At 35.0% G+C, this 21797-nt stretch overlaps 1 protein-coding gene across 1 annotated transcript in view; it reads left to right on the forward strand.

The window, feature by feature from the left end:
- The window catches only part of LOC150094948 (guanine nucleotide exchange factor DBS-like), a 500966-nt gene extending 479868 nt beyond the window's left edge, over positions 1 to 21098 (forward strand). Inside the window, exons 26-27 of the mRNA XM_090411335.1 lie at positions 4461 to 4683; positions 20983 to 21098. Coding sequence (XP_090267461.1) covers positions 4461 to 4683; positions 20983 to 21074 — 315 coding nt within the window. The 3' untranslated portion in view covers positions 21075 to 21098. The remainder of the gene's footprint in view (positions 1 to 4460; positions 4684 to 20982) is intronic.
- Positions 21099 to 21797: the final 699 nt, after the last annotated feature.

A 21797-nucleotide genomic window follows, 5' to 3' on the forward strand; every position in this document is an offset into this window, starting at 1 on the left:
TTTCGCTACGGCAAGTCGGGTCTGGCAGACCATGCTTTGGATACCCCTGCACACAGGATCAATTGGAAAAAAACAAAAGTACTGCACAGAAACTTTTACAAGTCAGAGAGGTTGTTCCTGGAATCAACAGAAGCCCTGAAACATACTCCAAACCTCAACAAAAATGGCTGTATAAATCTACCAAAGATTTGGGAGACAGTCATCCTAAGACCAAATTAATATCTGTTTTGTTTTGTTTTTAAACTTAGATAGCGCCTAATTAGGACTTCAGTCTTTGTGTTACATGCTACAATTACTCATACTAGTCCCACTGTTACACCAGATTGCAGTTGTCTTGCTACTGTAACAAACTTTGTTTGTATGCTCTCAAGATGCTGGATATAATACCAGCAAAATATTAGCATTTAAGTTAATAAATAGTTATTTTCTTACCAATCTGTGTTCACATCTATACTGTTAAAATATAAATGAACAAAGTGATGTAGAGATGTTGCAGGATGATTTAAATAGGCACGCAACATGGGCGAAACATAATGAACGTCAATTTAATGTGGAAAAGTGTAAAGTTATGCAATTTGTGATACAAAGATTACAAGCTGTGTATCAGATTGAGGGAGCTGTATTCCAGGAAATTGATAAAGTCAGGGATTTGGGGGATAGTGGTAGATAAAGAGCAGAAGTTTTAAGGACATATTTCTAAATTAGCCATTGTAGCTCATAGGATTACTTGGTTATTGAAGAACACACTAACAAACAGAGATAAGGGAGGTATCGTTCCTCTTCACAAAGTCTTAATACAGCCACATCTGGACTGCTGTGCTCAGGTCTGGTCATCTGGGCTTCTTGGAGATGAGAAGTGGTAGAGAGGATCCAGAAGCAAGTGACCAAGTTGGTGAGTGGTCTATGGAATGCTCACTATCAAGATAGATTGAGGGTTTGTGGATTGCAAAAGTTGGTTGATATGTGTAAAGAAAACGGGGGGGGATATGATAGAAACATTTAAGTTACTTGAAGGTTTTTATGAGCTTCTGTAGCTCAGTCAGTATAGATGAATCCCTCTGGTCAGAAAGATCTGGGTTCGATTTCCATCCAAGATGTGAGGAACCTTTATCTGGTCTCTTTCAACTAAAGGTGAGTTAGCTCTCAAACGGAGGTGGGTGGGGGGGTTCACACGGAAACTTGAGTTTTTCATCGCCCAAAACAGGCAAACTGGCCCCATGAACACATGCATCTACAGACAGGACACATCGGGAGGCATAGGGCTAACCGCTTTATCCTTGAGGTGGTCACAGTTTCAAATCATAATAGTCCACACCTAATACAAATGTAATGGGCCACTAGGGCCTAATATACGTATAAGGAGGAAGGAAGGAAGGAAAGGCTTTTATAAGACTGATGCAGGGGAAATGTTTTATCACTTGGCTAGAGAGGGCAGAATAAGAGGTCATCCCTGGAAATTGGATAAGAGTGTGGTTAGCAAGAGCATGAGGACTAGATTTTTTGCTTGGAGAGTGGCGAATGAATGGAACAAGTTGCCCAAGTCATTTGTGAGTGCTATGTCTGTTAATGGTTAAAAGGAGAGGCATGATAGATAGTGTTGATAGTTTGAATCTTCGACGATGAGCCTCAGAAGTCCATGGAGGTGTTCATGCAATACTACTAATAATTATTATTTCTCTTTGTGTATTCCATTAAACTGTATCATGAATCTACCTTCTCCGGCATTTTAACCTGAACTTCAGACTGGTCTATAATTTGTTCCCTTATTCTAATTAGAATGGATTTGTTAACACAAAGTCATGCTTTAGCAATCTGTTTATGTACAATGACAAGGCAACAAATAAAGGAGATGCATATATACAGGGTGTTCGGGATAAATTTGACAGTTTCGTAAGGAAAAAGAAAATCTTCTTTGTATCTATTAAATTTAATGAATTGACAAAAAAACATTACAGGCAGAGTTAATTACAATACTATCAACAAGATTTACTCAAAATAACCACCATTAGCATCGATCACAGCTTCAATTCTGCTTCGGAACCTCGAACAAGCTGATGCTACAGTCTCCCTGGGAAGGGCCGCAAAAACTGTTTTAATTTTATCCATTAACTGGGCTTTTGTATTACTGGAAGTGCGATTGGTGTCTTTTTCAACTGCGCCGCATACAAAATAATCCATGGGGTTAAGGTCTGGGGAGTTTGGAGGCCAAACATTTGGACTGGTGAAGTCGTAGAAATTTTCAGACAACCATTTTTGACTTTTCCCAGAGGTGTGGCAAGGGGCCGAATCCTGCTGCCATACATACGGCCTACCATTGGCTACCCTTGTTATCCAGGGCTTGACTACAGTTAGCAACTCCACGAACAAAGCCCGAATTCCAATGCCAGGGTTCTTCAACACCTGTTCCTGCAGATTTGCGAGGAATTCTGCTGTACGAACGCAATCAGATCGTCTGCTAGGGATCTTTCTTCTTGCTACATCCTCGTAGTCACCATTGCAAGTCTCTAGTTCATGCCTGATTGTTTTTACTGTATTCAGGGAGCATTGGGCAGCAATCGTAATATCCTTATTTTGATGGCGGGCACGAATCATCATGATACAAGTTATTCTCTTCCATGATTCAGGTGGGTTCCAGCTATCCATCCTTTCTGACATCTTGTATATGAATGAAGAAGGGTCCAAACTTTTAAATGAAGAGAAGTGTGTGTTAATACATGTAACTTACGGAAAAATATAATTAATTATAAATATGTCAAATTTATCCCGGACACCCTGTATATATAAAGGAGATGCATATATACTGTGATATACTGTACTTGGATTTTTCAAAGGCCTCTGGCAGATTGCCACACAGCAAGCTGATAACTAAATTGGAACAGATGGGATTCAATAAGAGACTAGCGAATTCGAAAGGTGACTGGCTGTCATTTAGGTATCAGTGAGTTATGTTTGAGGAAGTGGTATCCCAAAAGAGGAAGTCAACAGCAGCATGCGACAGGGTTTTGTTTGGAAACCGTTACTGTTTAGCTAGTATGTCAGGCTTAACTGGAGATATGTCACTGTTTGCAGATGATGCAAAATTCCTGTAAGGCCACATCTGTTCTACTATGAGTAGAACAAATGTGGCCTTACAGGAAGATCTGAAGACTGTGTGAGTGGAGCTACTGGTTTCTAATGTTTCAGAGGTTGTAAGGGTCTTGAAAGTTTTAGATAAGCAAGGGTGAGATATAAAATATACAATAAATGGGGAAATTTTGAAGGGATGGAAAGATCAGAGGAGAGATCTGGTAATGGTGGCAGAGAGAGAGAGGCTTAAAGTTTGTAGATCACATTGCAGAAGCCAAAAGGTTATGGTTCTCTTGTATGAGGCCTTGAGTTGCATTGGACTACTATATGTATATCTGGTTGCCTGATTTTCAAGTGGATGAGGATATCTTAGAGAGGATCCGGAGAATATTTTCTAAGTCAGCGTCAGATCTCTGAAATGTGGGATATAAAGACAAATTGAGAGAATGCAAATTGCAGAGGCTTCTTGTGAATAGAAAGCTCTTGTGCTACAATGGTAACACAAGAGGCCATCTCTGGAAGCTGCATGATGAGGAGGTTGTGAGCAAGGGAGTGAGGAATAAGTTCTTTTCATGGTGAGTGGAATGTGTTACCTGAGAGTGTGGTTAGTGTGAAAATTGTGAAAGGGTTTAAGTTACTCAATGATCTTTTTTGCATGAGATTGTGGATCTCTCACAATGATTCCATTTTCTGTCACTGTTCAATTTGTTTAATATTTTTATAAAATATTTACTCCAGACATATAGAATATTCTTATCCTCAGTTTTTATAACATCTTTATCATCTTTGGTTCTTTTTGTAGTTCCTTCAAAACATTTTGCCATTTTCATGATATTTATCTTCCCAGAGCCTTTCTATTAGGTGTATTTACTAGATAGGAAATGTGATGTCTTCTTGTGGACTGCCTCCTTAACTTCCTAAATCCACCACCATCATGGTGGATATAGGAAATTCTATTTTCTTTCTTTGCATATAGAAAAGGGTTAAACTTAATTCACCACATGATTTCTTGGCTGATCAATCAATGAACATTTTCTTCAGATTTTTCTACTTATTCTATTCACTCATTTAAAATGACAAGATCAATGTACAATTCACTAATGTCAGTACTGTGATTAGACAGTAAACTTGGCTCAACTAGTAATAATGATAATGATATTAATATACAAGAAATTTTACTCAATAAGAAAAACAGCCACATTAATTAGATGCCTCGATATCCAGCTATATATATATATATACATATGTATGCTACAAATGCTACCATTTATTAGCTGCTAAGGAAAGAAAAGAGTTAAGCTTAACTTATAAAATTATAATTTATTTCTCATTTTAGAATCTTGGTGGCTTAAAGTTCAATTAATTCACAATTTAAATATTTTACTGCTGTACAGGTTGGTAGTCGCTACATGGCACTTGGGGATTATGAAGCTGTTGATGTTGGAGAAGCTTCTTTGAAAGAGGGAGAGGTTATTGAAGTGGTAAAGGTAGGATGTGCAGGATGGTGGTATGTGCGGGTTTTAGATACTGCCTGCCGTGGATGGGTGCCAGCTTCCTACCTTGGCCCACCAAATGGAAAATGTGGTTCTCATTCTTCACCTTCAGTTAGCAGTCAAGGTATAAAGATTTTTTAAATTGATTCCTCAATGAACTGCTTACTGTCTGGCTATAATTTTAGTTTTTGTATGAAATATTTAGTTTTAAAATTAATTTAATACAGTAATCTCTCAGTTATCCATTATTATTACTATTGAATCCTCCATAGAGTCAGCAGACTCATAGTGGGAGGTTCATTCAACTGATAACATATTTATCATACCAAATCTTAAAATCTCTAACATTCCTTAGGTTAGGAATGTTAGGGATTTTAATAATTTTAGGAGTACTAATAATACCTAATAATTTTAGGTATTATTAGTACTCCTCATACCCCTCTTCACCACATTCCTACATAACGTCTAGGGATGGCCTCTGGTTTTTCTCATCCTGCCTTCTACTCTTTTTATAATCCCATCTGAATTAATCCAATAACATCCTCTCACTAACTTAAATGTCTCTATCATATCACCTCTTTTCCTCCTATGCACCAAAACTCTGCAATCCACATTTCTTCAACCTCTCTTTATAGTTAGCATTCCAAAGTCCTGATATTGTCTTAGTCGTTTGTCTCTGGATCCTCTCCATTGTTTCCACATCATACGGAAAACCAGTTGATCAAATTTGAGCACAATAGTCTAAGTGTGGTCTGACCAGTGTTTTATACAGTGGCACAACCACTTCCTTATCCCTATACGTTAGAGTCCTTATCATAGCAGCACTTCGATGTTCAGCATTTAGAACGCTAGCAATATGCCCTCTAGACCTCGGTCTACTGTCACTCCCAAATTTCAAATCTCATCCACTTCTTGCAGCACAGCATCGCCATTTAGTACATAGCCTTATATTTCTCACTCCAAAATACAACTTACTTATTTACTGTCCTCTTCCATCAGAGACGGATTGAATCCTCTGTTTTTCCACAACAACCTCCAGGGATTTCGGTTTCTTGCATGGCTGGTGAGCTGTCTATATATTTGTAATCCAGAGTTGACTTTTATTGATGTTATGCATTTAATTCTTGGTCTGTCTTTATTTCTTTTAATCTTGAATACAGAGCAAGATTGGGTAGTCTTTTTGATGGCATTCTTTCGACATGTCCGTACCATTGAAGTTGTCTTCTTTTGATATTTTCTATTAATGAGTCTGTATATTTTAGGTCTTGTCTTACAGTTTCATTTGTTTTCTTTTCTGTCCATTTTGTTTTATTTATTTTTCTGAGACATTTCATCTCAAAAGCCTCCAGTTTTAGTATCTCTGTCTTCTTGAGTGTTCAAGTTTCTGAAGCATATAGCACAGTGGGTATTATAATTGCATTATATAATTTTATTTTTAGAGATTTGGAGATTTTATTATTTTTCCATATTTTACCTAGCTTATTAAATGGTGACCATGCAGTCGATATTCCATGTTTAATAGTGGTCATGGTATCTAGGTGTTCTGTTATTACTGTTCCTAAATAGTTGAATTGTTTTACCTGTTCAATTGTTGATCCATTCAAAGAGAAGTTTAATTTTTCTTTGTTTTTTCCAATTATCAATATTTTTGTTTTGTCTGTATTTATAGTCATGCTGTATTCTTTAGCGGTATTGTTTAGTTTGGTTATTAGGTTTTTTTCTTTTGTGTCTGCTATTATTTTATGTTATTAAGATTATAACCATTTTAGGTTGACCCCTTTTTCCTCCTTCCAAGGCTTGGTTAACCATATCCTCTAGGTCAGTGCTTCCCAAACTTCTGGATGTCAGGGCCCCCTTTGCAAAATTAAAATATTTCACCCCCCCCCCCTCGAAAAAAAATCGTAATAGAGAGATATATTATTATAATATTATAATATTTATTGTATTTATATTCAATACAAAACATACACAGCGAATATTGCAAAAAATCAAATGCATATATTACATTTTTTACCTCTTACCGTTTGGTTCTGAAGACGATGCAGGCTGTTCTGGTAAAATATGAAATACTGTCCTTTTTTTGAGTCTGTTTCTGCTTCTTCTGATTGTTCGCGGGATTTTTTTTTTATTTTTTATCAGCCACTTATCCATCTCAGGGTTAAATTTTTTAATGTAGAACACATCGAATAATATCACCACTTACCGATACAACCACAGACTGATAACATGAAATTAGTGAATATTACATGAATAAGGGAATCCCCGGACCAGGAACATTTTTCTCTTTTGTGACTTTTCTCCCTTTATGGTAATTAAGCCTAACGTGAAACAGACAGCAAAGGCAGGTTATTAAAACGTGCATATGATTGGTGCGGTATTAACAAAAGATCGTGCAATCAAAAGATAAAAGCATAGCTGACAATTGAGTTGAAATGCTAACTCTCTTCAACCGAATTCCATATGTGAAACTGCCATAACATTCATTATATATATATTATTACTTAGTTTTAACACTTATGAATTTTAACATGTTCGGTTGAATTTTTTTACTGCCTTGGGAAATCAAACTCACACACATCTAATTAATAACAATAGTTTTTAGTTAGATACTGTGTTTGCCCATGCAACATATGGTTTTGTTTCTATCTATATATACAGCATAATTTCTGTATGAGGGGACATGCGATTCATTAATTAGTGTGTTTTTATCCCAGTTGTCTCTAATTGCACTATTTGTTGAGAAATATATTACACAGACTCCTCATACCTTATTCACTAGCATAATAAAAGTACTTGTTTTTATTGCCTCTGCAGTATAGTGGCTGTTAGAGAGGGGGATTGTTTACCACTGCAAGGGAGTTACTATCTCCCCACATGAACTTGTTTAAGCTTTTTTTCATGTGTGAAGTATATGCGAAACTTTTATTGGTGACAGAAATGACAGAAAACTAGCTTGGATGACAGTGATAATATAAAACGAGTTTTGATATGTATATAAAGTCAATATCAACAGTCCCTGATTACGAACATGTGATGAAAGGGACAGGAAGATTTGGAGCTTCCCTGGAGAGCATTCGAAGTAAATACAATTAACCACTGATTTGAAATGAAACATATCAATAAGCAATATTTACTAATATTCATTAAGCGCTGAAATACGAAGGAAGCAAAGTTTGTGAACCAACACCAATGCGTGAATTTTTCCATTAAAATATAAAAAATAACAAAAAAGAAATAATAAAAGTTAAATACGTTTCTTTTAAAATAAAAAAATCTACTTAGTCTTAAAACATTTTAAATTTGTTTTCATTATTTCATGGTCCCCCTCAACAAAACCTACGGCCCACAGTTTGGGAAGCACTGCTCTAGGTAGATGCTAAAAAGGTATGTGGAGATGGGACATCCTTGGACTCCTCCTTTATTGACGTTTATCTGTTGTTATACTATTGAATTTAATTATTGCTTCTGTGAGACTATAATATTTTTATAAGAAGTTTAGGGTATATTCATTGATTTGTTTCTGTTTTAATATTCTTAATAAGGTTATTCTGTTTATTTAAGTGAATGCCTGTTTAAAATCTATAAAACAGTAATAGATATTTTTGTTATGTTCCCAGTATAATTCTACTAGTCTTTGTATTATGAAGATCTGATTCAATGTGGAGCGATTCTTTCTGAAGCCTACCTGTTCTTCACTAAGAATAATCTCATATGTGATCTTTATTCTGTTCTGTAAGACTCTTGTAAATATTTTGTGAGCATGGCTGAGTAATGATTGGTCTGTAGTTTTTACAATTTTTCTTATCGCCTTTCTTGTAAATTGGTATGATAATTCCTGTTCTCCAATCTTCTGGTATTTCTCCTGATTTAATGATTTTGTTGAAAAATGTGGTAAGGAATTTTAAAGTTGTTTGCTTTCCTTCTGTCCAGAGTTCTGATGGAATTTGGTCTATCCCTGGTGCTTAGTCAGAGGTTTCAATTGCTTTAGAGCATTCTCCACTTCTGATGGAAGGATTATTAGGATCATTAAGGCATCATGTCTTGACTTAGTGTGGGGCTTTGTTATTAGGTAGTTATTGCTTTCCTTCTTAAAGATTTCTTGGTAGTGTTCCATCCAAATTGCTTTTATTGCATTTGGATTTCCTGTTTCCTTGCCTTGATGGTTGAGCATTGTTAGAGGTAGTGGTGAAAAGTTTTTTGTAATTTCTCTGTGTTATGTAATATTTTTGAATTATGGTGTTTATATGACTCATTGCATTTTTCTGCTTTTTTATTAAGCCAGTTTTCTTTAGCCTGTCTGCAGAGTTTACCAATTTCATTTTTGAGTTGTATTTCTTCTTGTTTTCTTCTGAGGTATGTCTGTTTATTTTTGTTTTTAGTTTTCTTTTTTCTTCACATTTTTTCTAATATTTCAGATGTTATCCATTTATTATTGGGGTTTCTTATAAATTCCTAAAGTTTGCCTTGCCGAGGCAAACTTTAGGAATTTATAATATTTATTAATTTAAATATTAATATTTCTTTTCCTGTTTTCCAAAGGTTTTCGGTTTCATCTGTTTGAGGCCTATTTATTTCTTCAATATTAATAATGTAGTCTAATCTTATTTGGTTATGTTTTAACTTTTCCATGTGGAGTTTATCAATTCTATTTCTTTTATAGTTGACTTTGAATTTTATCTTAATTGTTGCAAAGAGGAGTTCATGGTCTGTATCCAGACTAGGCTTTTGAGTGTTCTTACGTTTTTGATTGAGGTTTTCCATTTATTTCTAATTAGGATATAATCTATACAATTTTGTATTTCTCTATCCAGTGAGGTCCAGGTGTATTTAAAAAAATACAACACCTTGCACTTCTTAATATTAAAACTAGAATCCCACTCTTTTGTACAAGTCAAAAGTCTATTCAAATCTTCCTGAAGGGAATTAATATCAGCAGTGCTACTTATAATTCTCCCCAACATTGCATCATCAGCAAACAACTGAAGACCCTCAATCAGTTCACATGATATGTTATGAGAAATCAGATGACTGGTCAGTTTGCGGAAAGTACAGTTAACTGAATGTACATTTACATAGTGTTGAACAAAGAGTTGTTTGATATGCCAACTCATTTGAGAGTCAGATAATTGAGAGATTGCTGTATATATTTTATAGACATATTTCATATATCACTGTATGGGGGTGAGGTAGAAAAATTATTAACTTTCAATTTATTGAGTTTGATATTTCTTTGATTAATTATTAAATTATTTCATCTTATAGATTTATCAAAACCAATTTCTTGGCTTATTTCAACCAAGAACCTTGTTTTATTAAAACTAATTTTTCTAAGATTGGGCAGTAACATATATACACCAGGACATATCTCATGTCTGTTCTAAATTAGGCAGGAACTTGCTTGACCATATGCCATGTCCCTTCCACACTGAACAGATATTTTCTGTTCAGTGTGGAAGGGGGGGGGGGGGGGTTGGAAAGTCCTGATAAACACCTAGAACAAAATGATATTAAAGCAACTGATATTACCACAAGAAAGAACATACTAGTAGAAGAGTTATGAAGGTAACTTATGTTCTTATATTCTCATATGTTCTTTCTTGTGGTGATATCAGTTGCTTTAACCACCCTACCTGCCATTATGGATACAAATACACATCCTCATATGCTTTGTATCCATCATATATTTGATTGTAACATCAATGGTATTACAATTTTAATATGCATTTCGCATCCATGATAAACCTTGATGTCTATAGACATCTTGGCCGGTAGCATGGTTAATATAATTTTTGTTCTAGGTGTTTATCACAACTAACCAGACCCCCCCCCCTTGTGTGTATATATATATATATATATATTTTGACAATTCATTTTAACTCGGTTGGAATATTATAAAATAAGTTTAATGACTATTACCGAGAGAAAAGATGGCAAGATATATTTAACAATATACTACTAGTTTACTAGTTTCGTTACAAGAACATCATCAGGTATCATACTCAAAGAAGTATATAAAAAACTACAGAGACTTAACATTGTACTAACAGAACAAGTGAAAAACAGTAGCATGTTTGAAAAAATGCAAGTATGAGTTCCATACAAACGAATACTACGCGCTGTCGCGAGTGCGCCAGTACTGAACAGAAGCAACGTGTGCGTCCGAGAGATTGTAACTTAGGCTGTTATTGATATGAGAGGAATCTCATATCAATAATAGCCTAAGTTACAATCTCTCGGACGCACACGTTGCTTCTGTTCAGTACTGGCGCACTCGCGACAGCGCGTAGTATTCGTTTGTATGGAACTCATACTTGCATTTTTTCAAACATGCTACTGTTTTTCACTTGTTCTGTTAGTACAATGTTAAGTCTCTGTAGTTTTTTATATACTTCTTTGAGTATGATACCTGATGATGTTCTTGTAACGAAACTAGTAAACTAGTAGTATATTGTTAAATATATCTTGCCATCTTTTCTCTCGGTAATAGTCATTAAACTTATTTTATATATATATATATATATATATATATATCAATGTCAGCTTCAATTTTTATTTTAGAACTTTATTTATAAAATATTTTATTTGTAAAATAACTCAGTAACTAGATGACCTGCAGCAAGATAAGTTAATTTTATATTGAATGTGTGACAATATTGTGTAATTTTTAGATTGAGTGTTATGTGTTATTTATGTTTGGTTACATTTTTCAGGCAGTAATATTTTAAATTACTTGAGCAGCAAGAGGATGGAAATCAATTTTAGATTACTTCATCATAAATGAAAAGACACCAACGTTCTCTTTAGATGTTAGAGTTCACAAAGGACATGAAATAAGTAGTGACCACTTCTTCATTAAAATAAAATTAAGAATACCACCTAAATGGCTACAAATAACAAGAACAGAAGAAAATTTAAAACATTTGTTTATAAAACTAGATTATTAAATGACACAAATATACAGGTGTCTATATGAACAGAGAATTAACCAATATTTAGATAAAATAAAACGGCTTAATATAAAAACAATACTAAATACAGCAGTAAATAAAAGCTTAGGAAAGACCAAAAAATTCAATAAAAAGAAAAAACTGAATGTATGAGATTATTATTATTTAGGCCTCCAAGGATTCAAAAAACTCATCACAGGAGGTCCTTCCTATAAAACACAAAGTCTATCATACCACTCCTTGAACTCATTGACCGTTCTCGCTCTCACCACTCCATCAGGCAATGCATTCCATGGTTCAACCACCCTCCATGCAAAGAAACCACTCCTCACCCTATTACTCACGGTTTCCTTTCGTAACTTCCTGGGATGACCTCTTGTCATCACTCCTTCCCGTTGTTCAACCAAGCAAAAGAACTCCCCAGTGTCAATCCTGTAACCACCTCTCAACAGTTTAAAAGTCTCAATCATATCACCTCTCCTTCTTCTATCCACCAAACTCTGCAGTCCACATTCCCTCGGCCAATCCTCATAACTATCACTGTACAGTCCTGAAACCATCTTTGTTATCTGCCTTTGTACCCTTTCCACAGTTAATTTATCCCCTTCAAATCCTGGGGACAAAATCTGAGAACAATAGTCTAAGTGTGGTCTGATCAGGGTCTTATACAACAGAATGATAACTCTTATCTCTGCAGGTCAGCACCCTTCTAATTATTGCAGCAATCCTCTGTGTTACCTTCACTACCTTTGCAATATGTCTCCTGAATTTCAAGTTTCCATCAATCATCAACCCCAGATCTCTTGTCTCCCCTACTTCCTCCAGTATGGCTCCTCCAATAGAGTATGCAGTGTCCCAAATCTCAAGACCTTACATTTTGCTGCATTAAACCGGCACCCCCTTTCATTTTCCCATCTGTCTAGTTTATTCAAATCCTCCTGCAGGACTACCACATCTGCACTATTACTTATAACCCTTCCGAGCTTCACATCATCCGCAAACCACAGAATATCCCCCTGCAGTCCACTGACAGTGTCATTGATATAAAGGTTAAACAATAGAGATCCAAGTACTGAGCTCTGTGGGACCCCACTTGTAACCTTCTGCCTCCTTGAAACTGCTCCACCATACACAACTCTCTGATACCTATCAGACAGCCAATCCTGAATCCAGTTGACCAACCTGACATCCAAACCCATGTGCTGCAACTTAAACATCAGCTTATCATGTGGAACCCTGTCAAATGCCTTCGCTAAATCCAAGAAAATGGCAGTATATGCCTTTCCCCCATCTACTGCTCTTGTAATTTTATTATAAAAGGCTAGCATATTACTAAAACAAGAGCACCCCTTCAAAAATCCATGGTGACTCTCTCACAGATAACATTACCCTCATCTGCCCAATGTTGTATACGGTCCCTGACTAATTTCTCCAAGATCTTAACAACTACTGATGACACACAAACTGGCCTATAATTAGACACTTCCAGTCTGCTAACATCCTTATGCAATGGCACTATCTTATCTTCCTTCCATTCCCTGGGCACCTTTCCCATAGCCAGACTTTCATTGAAAAGCCATGTCAAGGAGCTGTCAGTTCTTTAGCACATTCTCTCAAAATTTGTGGCAAAATACCATCCAGTCCCACAACTTTACTGACATCCAGAGTACTCAGTATTTGGAACATGCTCTCCTCCTGCACCTCTAAACCTCGAACCTGCCCTATACCTCTAGTATTAAAATTTACTCCTCCAGGATGAAATACTCCAATAAAATGTTCATTGAACAATTCCACTATGTCCTCTGCATCAGTCACTATATTCCCATTTTTATCCCACAATGTCATTCTTCCACAATCATTTCTCCTACTCCTACTGGCCACATAGCTAAAAAATTCCCTAGGATTTTCTTTGGATCTTAGGGCCAATCTCTTCTCATATTCCAGTTTTGGCTACCTTACCATACTAGTCACTCTCCTGGCCTGTGTCTTATATTCTTCATGCATCTGCTCTTCACCTGTCTCCTTATATCTCTTCCATAGCCTCTTTTTCACATGCAGTTCCATGTGAAAAAGAGGTTGAGGAGTTTAATATACAATCAAAGAAATGAAAAAAGAAGCATATCATAAATGGTTAAGCAGTAAAAGATTAGAAGATGAAATAGAATATAAAAAAATAAAACCCATAGCTAAAAGAGAAGTCAGAAAAAGACAGAGAATTATGGAACAAATTTGTTTCTAATTTAGAACATGATGTATATAAAATAAGACCCAATGGATATAAGATTTTGAAACATTTAAGTACGGATATTAAAGAAAGTGTAAAATTAAACACTGAATTGAAATTAGAAGAATTTCTATACTGTATACTATGTTTATCTGTCCACAGAATTGTGGACAGATGAACACAGTGGACACTGCTTGTTGAGACCACTTTGAGACAGTCACTTTTCAATAACAATAACCACTGATAACATTAAGCAAAGGATATAAAAATTTGTATCGTTTATTTTAATTTTTTGTATGAACATTATTTAATTTAATTTATTGTTATAAACAACTTTTTTAATAAGTAACAACATAAAATTTATTTTAAAAACTTATCTAGTGTTGTCTGTCATGTGTTTGAATATAGTTCGTTCATGAATAAATTGCTCATACTCATAATGCCTTTCGAAGTTTGTTGCTGTATGTTGTATGACACGACGAAGTATTCATAGAGCTTCTTGCATCTGGGCATCAGTTGGAGAAGCTTCTAAAATTTGTTCTTCTATACTTGTATTAGGTTCACTTTCTTCTACCAGTTTAAAGTTCTCATTGGAAGCAGCTTGACATATTTCTGACACTGTCATTGTAGTCGCCACATCAGTGTTGTTATCAATATCCAACCAATTTTCAAATTCTTCTTTTGACATACCATCTGGGGTTTGAGTTTCAGAGTTTGTTTTAAAAAATCCACCTTTTTTAGAAGCAGTTTTCAATAGTCTTCTCAGAGACTTGCTTCCATGACATTGCTACCAAATGCAATGTATCAAGAAAGGAAATCTTTTTTTTTTTGCAATTGGGTCTTTTATATCAAGTTCAGCTATAATTCTCGCACAAACTTCCCTGCGATAATAACCTTTAAAAGCTTGGTTACATGGTTGAGTTAATGTGGTGTTTGAAGGCACGAAGATTACTTTGATGTTCTTTAATGATAAATTTTGTGTGTGTAGTGCAGTTGTCTACTAACAACATGATTTTACACTTTAATTTAAGATCCCATTTAACTAACCAATTGTTGAAAATGGCATTAGTCATCCAAGCATTTACACTAGAACAGTAGTCAACAGGCAAACTTTTGACACCTTTAAAACACCGAGGATTTTTACTTTTTCCAATCACTAGGAGCTCTCATTTCTCACCTTTCATATTAGCACAACAAAGAACTGTCACTTGCTCTTTTGAAGATTTAAATTCTTTAGTATTTTCATTTTTAAATAAATAAATATGCTCAGACATTGCACGAAAATAGAGTCCTGTTTCATCTGCATTTTAAATATCCTCGAGAGAATATTCAGCAATAATTTTTGGCCACTCAGTCTTAATCCACACACCAGCTGATAAAAAAACCAGCACTTTTTTCTTCACCATGAATATGCTTGTACACTTAAATATAAAGAGCCGACAGGCTTCATTTCGGCGATATAAACATTAATTAAATTAAGGGGATATTAGATCCCACATTGTTTTAAAACTGAATAATTCAGTTTTAAAACAATGTGAGATCTAATATCCCCTTAATTTAATTAGTACACAATATTCTCTTACTTTTTTCACCTGTTAAACCATCTATCGTTGCGGTGAAATTTTCTTTGCCCATTATTTTTACAAGTTCTGCTTTTTGGCACATCAAAGGCCCATTAATCAAAGCATTCTTTTCATGAACATTATTAAACCAAATTTTTAATGCTGATTCAATTTGAGTATCCTTACCAGATCTGACTTATTTCCGATTCATGTTCTCATTATAAGAACTGAAGTTTCAATGTTTGATCTGTTTAAGATCTTACACAAGAGTGGTCGTGAAATTTTTAAACCTACAGCTGCACTATGCTGACTCATTTTAGGCAACTTATCATAGCACTCTAAAATTCTTTGATTTTCTTGAAAAGATAAATCTTTCTGTTTTTTACTTGCTTCTGCCATAATACTAAGGGATGTTTTAACAAGCACTTCACTTACTGAAAGCGAGCATGAAAATAAACTCAAAAAATCACAATTCGACTGTATTTAAACCCGCCTGCATTTGCCTCGAAGATTTAAGATTTAGGGAAAATTAAGATTTAAAAAAAGATTAAGATTACAGTATAAGAAGATTAAGATTATAAGAACTAACCCACCTATATTTGCCTGGAAGATACAAGATTTATGGATAGAATCTTCTTTTAATATTATTCTACTATAATAAAATAAAACCCATAGCTAAAAGAGAAGTCAGAAAAAGACAGAGAATTATGGAACAAATTTGTTTCTAATTTAGAACATGATGTATATAAAATAGGACCCAATGGATATAAGATTTTGAAACATGTAACATAACATAAAAGTCAGATTTCAACAAATGTTCTTTGGCAAATTTTCTCCTGATTAACCCTTCAAGTTCTTAATTCGAAGATGCAAAAGGCTAAATATTTGAGGATTTTGATAACAATAGCCAGAATTTTGATTATAATAGATGGATTATTTTAAATGGTATATTTTAGGACCGACTGAGTTTGATAACAATATCCAACTGATAATATTGTCCATGATCACAATAAGCGGATTCTACTGTATTTTAAAAAAGATAACTGGCAAACATTTAATGAAAAGGAAATAACTAAGAAGAATTAGAAATCAGCCTGAAAGGAACAAGAAATGGAAAATCACCTGGAGAAGATAAGTTAGGATCAGAATTACATAAATATGCTGGAATGAGATTCAAAGAAAGCCTCCTATTATTTTTAAATAAAATCTGTTCAACAAGTAACCCACCAATAGAATGGAAAAAAAACAATAGTGATCCCTATCTTTAAAAAAAGGTAATAGAGATGACCCTAAAAATTATAGAGGTATTATTATTACACCCTCCATGGAGTCGACAGACTCATTGTGGGAGGTTCATTTAACTGACAACATATTTATCATATATAATCTATAAGAGGAGGCCTTCGTCCAGCAGTGGACAGAAAATGGCTGAAAAGAAGAAGAAGAATCTTAAAATCCTTAAAAGTTCCATTCACTGACAATTCTCCATGTAAAAAATCTACTCCTCATACTGCTCTTCACCACACTTTTACATAACTTTCAGGAATGACCTCTGGTTCTTCCCCTCTCACCTTCTACTCTTTTTATAATCCCCTCTGGATTAATCTGATAAAATCTTGTCACTTAAATGTCTATCATATCACCTCTCTTCTTTCTATCCACCAAACTCTCTCCATAGCCAGCATTCCAAACTCCTGCCTCCTGATATTATCTTAGTCACTCGCTTCTGGACCCTCTCCAATGTCTCACATCACATTGAAAACCAGGTGATCAGATCTGAGCACAATAGTCCAAGTGTGGCCTGACCAGTGCCTTATACAGTGGCACAACCACTCCCTTATCCCTACCTCTTATCCTTACACCTAAAGGCTGCACATTATGATGTGCAGCCTTTTCAACACTAGCAGCATGCACTCAAAACTTCAGTCTAATGTCAACCAATACTCCCAAATCTCTAATCTTATCCACTTCTTGCAATACACACCATCGATATAGAACACAGTCTTATATTTCTGCACCCCAAAATGCAACACCTTGCTTATTGATATTAAAACTACATCCCCATTCTTTTGTCCAAGTAAAAAATCTATTCAAATCTTCCTGAAGGGAATTAACATCAGCATTGCTACTTATAATTCTTCCCAACTTTGCATCATCATCAAACAACTAAAGATCCCCAGTCAGTCTACATCATAAATCGTTTACAAAGAAGTTAAACAGCAGGGGCCCAAGAACAGAACCCTGTCACACACCACTTGTTACCCTCCTTTTTTGAGACACTGCTCCATCATACACAACCTGCTGGTATCTTTAAGAGAACCAATCTCTGATCCATCTAATCAATACACTATCTATTTTTATCCTCTGCAGCTTGTACACCAACTTATCATGTGGTAATTTATCAAACACTTTTGCAAAGTCCAAAAATATCACTGTATATGATTCTCCCTTATCTGACACCACTTGTTACCTTATTATAAAATGCAAGTGAATTACTAAAACAGGACCTACCCTTTATAAATCCATTCTGACCATCATAAAGAATGCTATTTTCATCAACCCATTCCTGTATTCTATTCCTTGCCAATCTCTCCAACACTTGGACCACAACTGTAGTTATACAGACTGACGACTTCTGTCTGTATAACTACAGGAGTGGTCAGAGAGGTCTGACCACTCCTGTTTCTCTGATTCTGACTCTGGTTTTCATTCCTACTTGTCTCATCCTCACTTTTATGCATTCCATCATCATGTGCTGCAACCACATCTTCAACCTCATATCCATCTTCCTCCTGTCATACAATCCATTTATTTGTGCTATCCTGCTTCACAAGTAGACTCTGATCATTTACTACACTAACTTCTTGACTCTGTGCCTTCTCAGAAAACAATAGCCTTTCTAAATGCCCAACACCAAACTCATTCAAATGTAATCTATCAATTTTAAACCATTCCAACTTCCCTTCAAATTCACTCCACAGATTTAAAACTGAACCCTCTTTGCCTCACACAAACATAACTCAGCCATCTTACTATTCATTATCTTTGCTCTCCTTCTCAATTCACTGTTGTCAAAACTGGGCAAGATGCCTATGACTTTCCCAACAACACTATTCTTCTTTACCTGCTGCAACAACTTCCTCAAGTTTCTATTAACATTCTTTTTCTCTCCAACTAAGTCATTTGTGCTCATGACTACCACTAATTTTGATGCCTGGTGATGAAGCAAATAACTGATGTATCATTGTTCCACCAGGAAAGCATGTTTTGTACACTTTATTAGTAATCACACCTCCAATGATTGAATCCCCATACACTGATATATGACTATCCTTCGATTCTTTCTTCATAATATTAACTTCCTTCCTTCTCATTATCATCAGCCAATCTCTCCTTTAGATGTTTAATATCCTCTTCCAGATGTTTCATTTTGCTTTTCATTTTTACTAACTCCTGCCTAAGCTCTTCTACGATGGTCCCAACGTTTCTTTATGCTCGCCATCTTCAGAAGCTGAAGCAGTACAAACAAACAAGTAGAAAAACACAATATAAAGAACAAAAAATTTCAACATCACCACTACTGAAGTACACTTGTATCCAAAATGAAAAAAATGCAGCACAATTTGCAATAAAAAGCAACACTATACACTGAAATTTACCACTACGTTCACTTGCAAAACTAGCAACGCCTATTAAAAAAAAATACATCTTGGTGCAAAGAAATTACCAAAAAACTGAAACCCTGTCTTGCCAAACCACCACGGATATACAAGACCCCTAAAATTCACAAACCTATTATTCCCCCTTCATCCTACTATAGGATGAAGGGGGGAATGCTCCAACCACAAACTGGCCAAACATTTATCCACATCAATTTCCTTCTTTATTGGATACTCTCCCTTATCTATTAAAAACTATCTGCACTTTGAAAACATTAAGTGACAGATTCTGACATCACAGCCAGTTTCAATATTACTTCACTCTTCACTAATGTACTTTTGACATAGACCAGTGTTTCTCACAGGGGGGGGGGGGCAATTAGAAAATGTACATGTACATATTTATATTATACTTTTTCAAAACTTGGCTGACTATTTTGCTAGAGGTGGGGGGGGGCATCAAAATCTTTGAGACACTGAGGTGGGGCATGATCGAAAAAAGGCTGAGAAACACTGACATAGACCCTTAACCTCATTAAGCTACCTTTCCCTCCTGACATAATTGAATTATTCAGATTCACCGTATATGCAGATTATTTCCTATGGAAAGGAAAAATATACAAACATCTGGATCGGACTGCTATGGGTTCCCATCTTTCTCCTATATGGAACATTTTGAAAACCAAACACTCAACACAGCCACATTTAAACTGATAGTCTGCCTGCACTATGTTGATGATGTGTTTGCTCTTTAGCCCCATGGTCCAGAAACATTAGATACATTTTTGGCTCATCTTAACAGCCAACACCCTAAAATAAACTTCACCATAAAAAAGAAAGTAACAATTGTCTTCACTTTTTAGATACACTAGTGACATGACTTCCTAATGGCTCATTATCATTTTCCATTTAAAGAAAACTTACTCTTACAAGACAGTATTTACATAATCACACCACCACCCTTCCCAACAGTATGGTATCCTCAAAACACTTACTCACTGAGCCAAGGCTATTTGTTCAAATGATGCAGTCCTTAAAACTGGGCTCAGAGACATTTATAGCACCTTTTTAGCAAATGGCTAAGATGTATGCAGTATTTCATATATTTTATATGGGTTGTAGACATTTGCTATAAAGGTCTCTGAGCTCAGTTTTAAGGACTGCATCATCAACACACAGGAGCACTGCAAAACCATTCTAATCCCACACGTTAAGGATATATCAGAAAAAATAGCCAAAGTTCTCTGCAAATATGATCTCCATGTCACTTGCTAGCTACCTTCATACTTTCTCCTAAAGATTAAGTGCATTCTCTTGAACATCCCAGAATGTATAAAGTTCCTTGTGTCTGCAGTTTGGCCTGCTTTGGACATACTAGTAAATCGGTTAACATCCACCCTGAGGAACACAATAATTACATATACAATCACCTGTATGGCAAGTCAGAATTAGCAGACCATGCTCTGGATACTCATTCACAGAGGATCAGATGGAGGAAAGCATCTTTATTACATAGAAGTCATTATAGGTCTGAGAGACTATTTTGAGAATCAGCATTAGTTATGAAGCACTCTCCTACTATCAGTAAGTATGGTTGTATTAATTGACCAAAGATCTGGAAGATTATCATTTTAAGATCTGATAGCTTGACTTCTCTGAATTAGTTTTGTGGCTATTCCACCCAAAGGCATTAGTGCTGTGTGTCACAGTTATAATTGTGCTCTGATGATGATACTGGTTAGAAAAGTAGTGCAATATTAGTGAGTTTAATAATTTTTTTTCCCTCTTATGGATCAGAATGTTCTTGAACTGAAGCAATATAGCTGCTGATTTCAATAGGCATATTACTTTACTGAACACCCAACTGTAAATATAAACTACCTTACAATTAAGTACGACTGCATTTTGAAAAATAATTTGGTAATTTGATATTTTTTAAATAATATAAAGGATTTTTTTAATATAAACATTTTTGATACTTATATTTTATAAAAATGCAAATATTAAAATATCTCCTCCTTTTCCATTTAGATTCCATTCCTGGCTGTCTGCAACATGCTCCAAGCAAGACCAGTGTGGCCAGCAACATTAGCAGTGCAAGTTTAGAGGGCACAGCAGCTTAAATGATTCATTTCCTTGGCTTCCGGCCATATTACTTCATTATGTTCTTACTCATCATAAAAGTTATGAATTCAGTATGACTACATGTACCGTAAAATTAACATGTAGTGGATGAGAACTGAAAATCATGCATTCATAAAAACACAATACTACTCACAAGAACTCTTTTGTTATACTGTGTTTGGATTACCTTTAGTCCTGGAATATATGCAACAAAACTGGTCTAAGTAAAACATATGCATTTCTTTTTTTTCTTAGACCAAAGTACATTTTTTTATATATAAGATAATGCCTGAGGAAGAGGTTATCTCAGACAGATTCAGTTTTCTCTCATTTTTTCTTGGACAAGTGAAAGAGATTTGGTATCCTTTAAATCATAATTTTTTGAATTTTTAATTAAGTATGAGATTTTTCTCACCTGTACAAAACAATTATACATGTTGAGCAATATACTGTGTACAAATTACCACAGAGATTAATATTAATCTAAACAGATTAATCATTTGAGAAATCTGTTCTCATTGAAGTCTCTCTCCAATACTGTTATCTGGAAATAATATTTATTACTTTATAAAAAATATTCAAAAATAAATTATAATTTTTGCAAGGCAAAAAATATTTATAAAGATTACTCAGAATACCAGTCCCTGTGGTAATTTGAATTAAATCAAACAAGCCCATTTGTATTAAATCACACAGTGTTAAACCTCTGACACTTTGAAAAT

The sequence above is a fragment of the Typopeltis vanoorti genome, chromosome 21 (assembly GCF_054136105.1).
Source record: "Typopeltis vanoorti isolate ZY-2024b chromosome 21, IOZ_Tvanoo_1.0, whole genome shotgun sequence".
NCBI classification, from domain to species: Eukaryota; Metazoa; Arthropoda; class Arachnida; order Uropygi; family Thelyphonidae; genus Typopeltis; species Typopeltis vanoorti.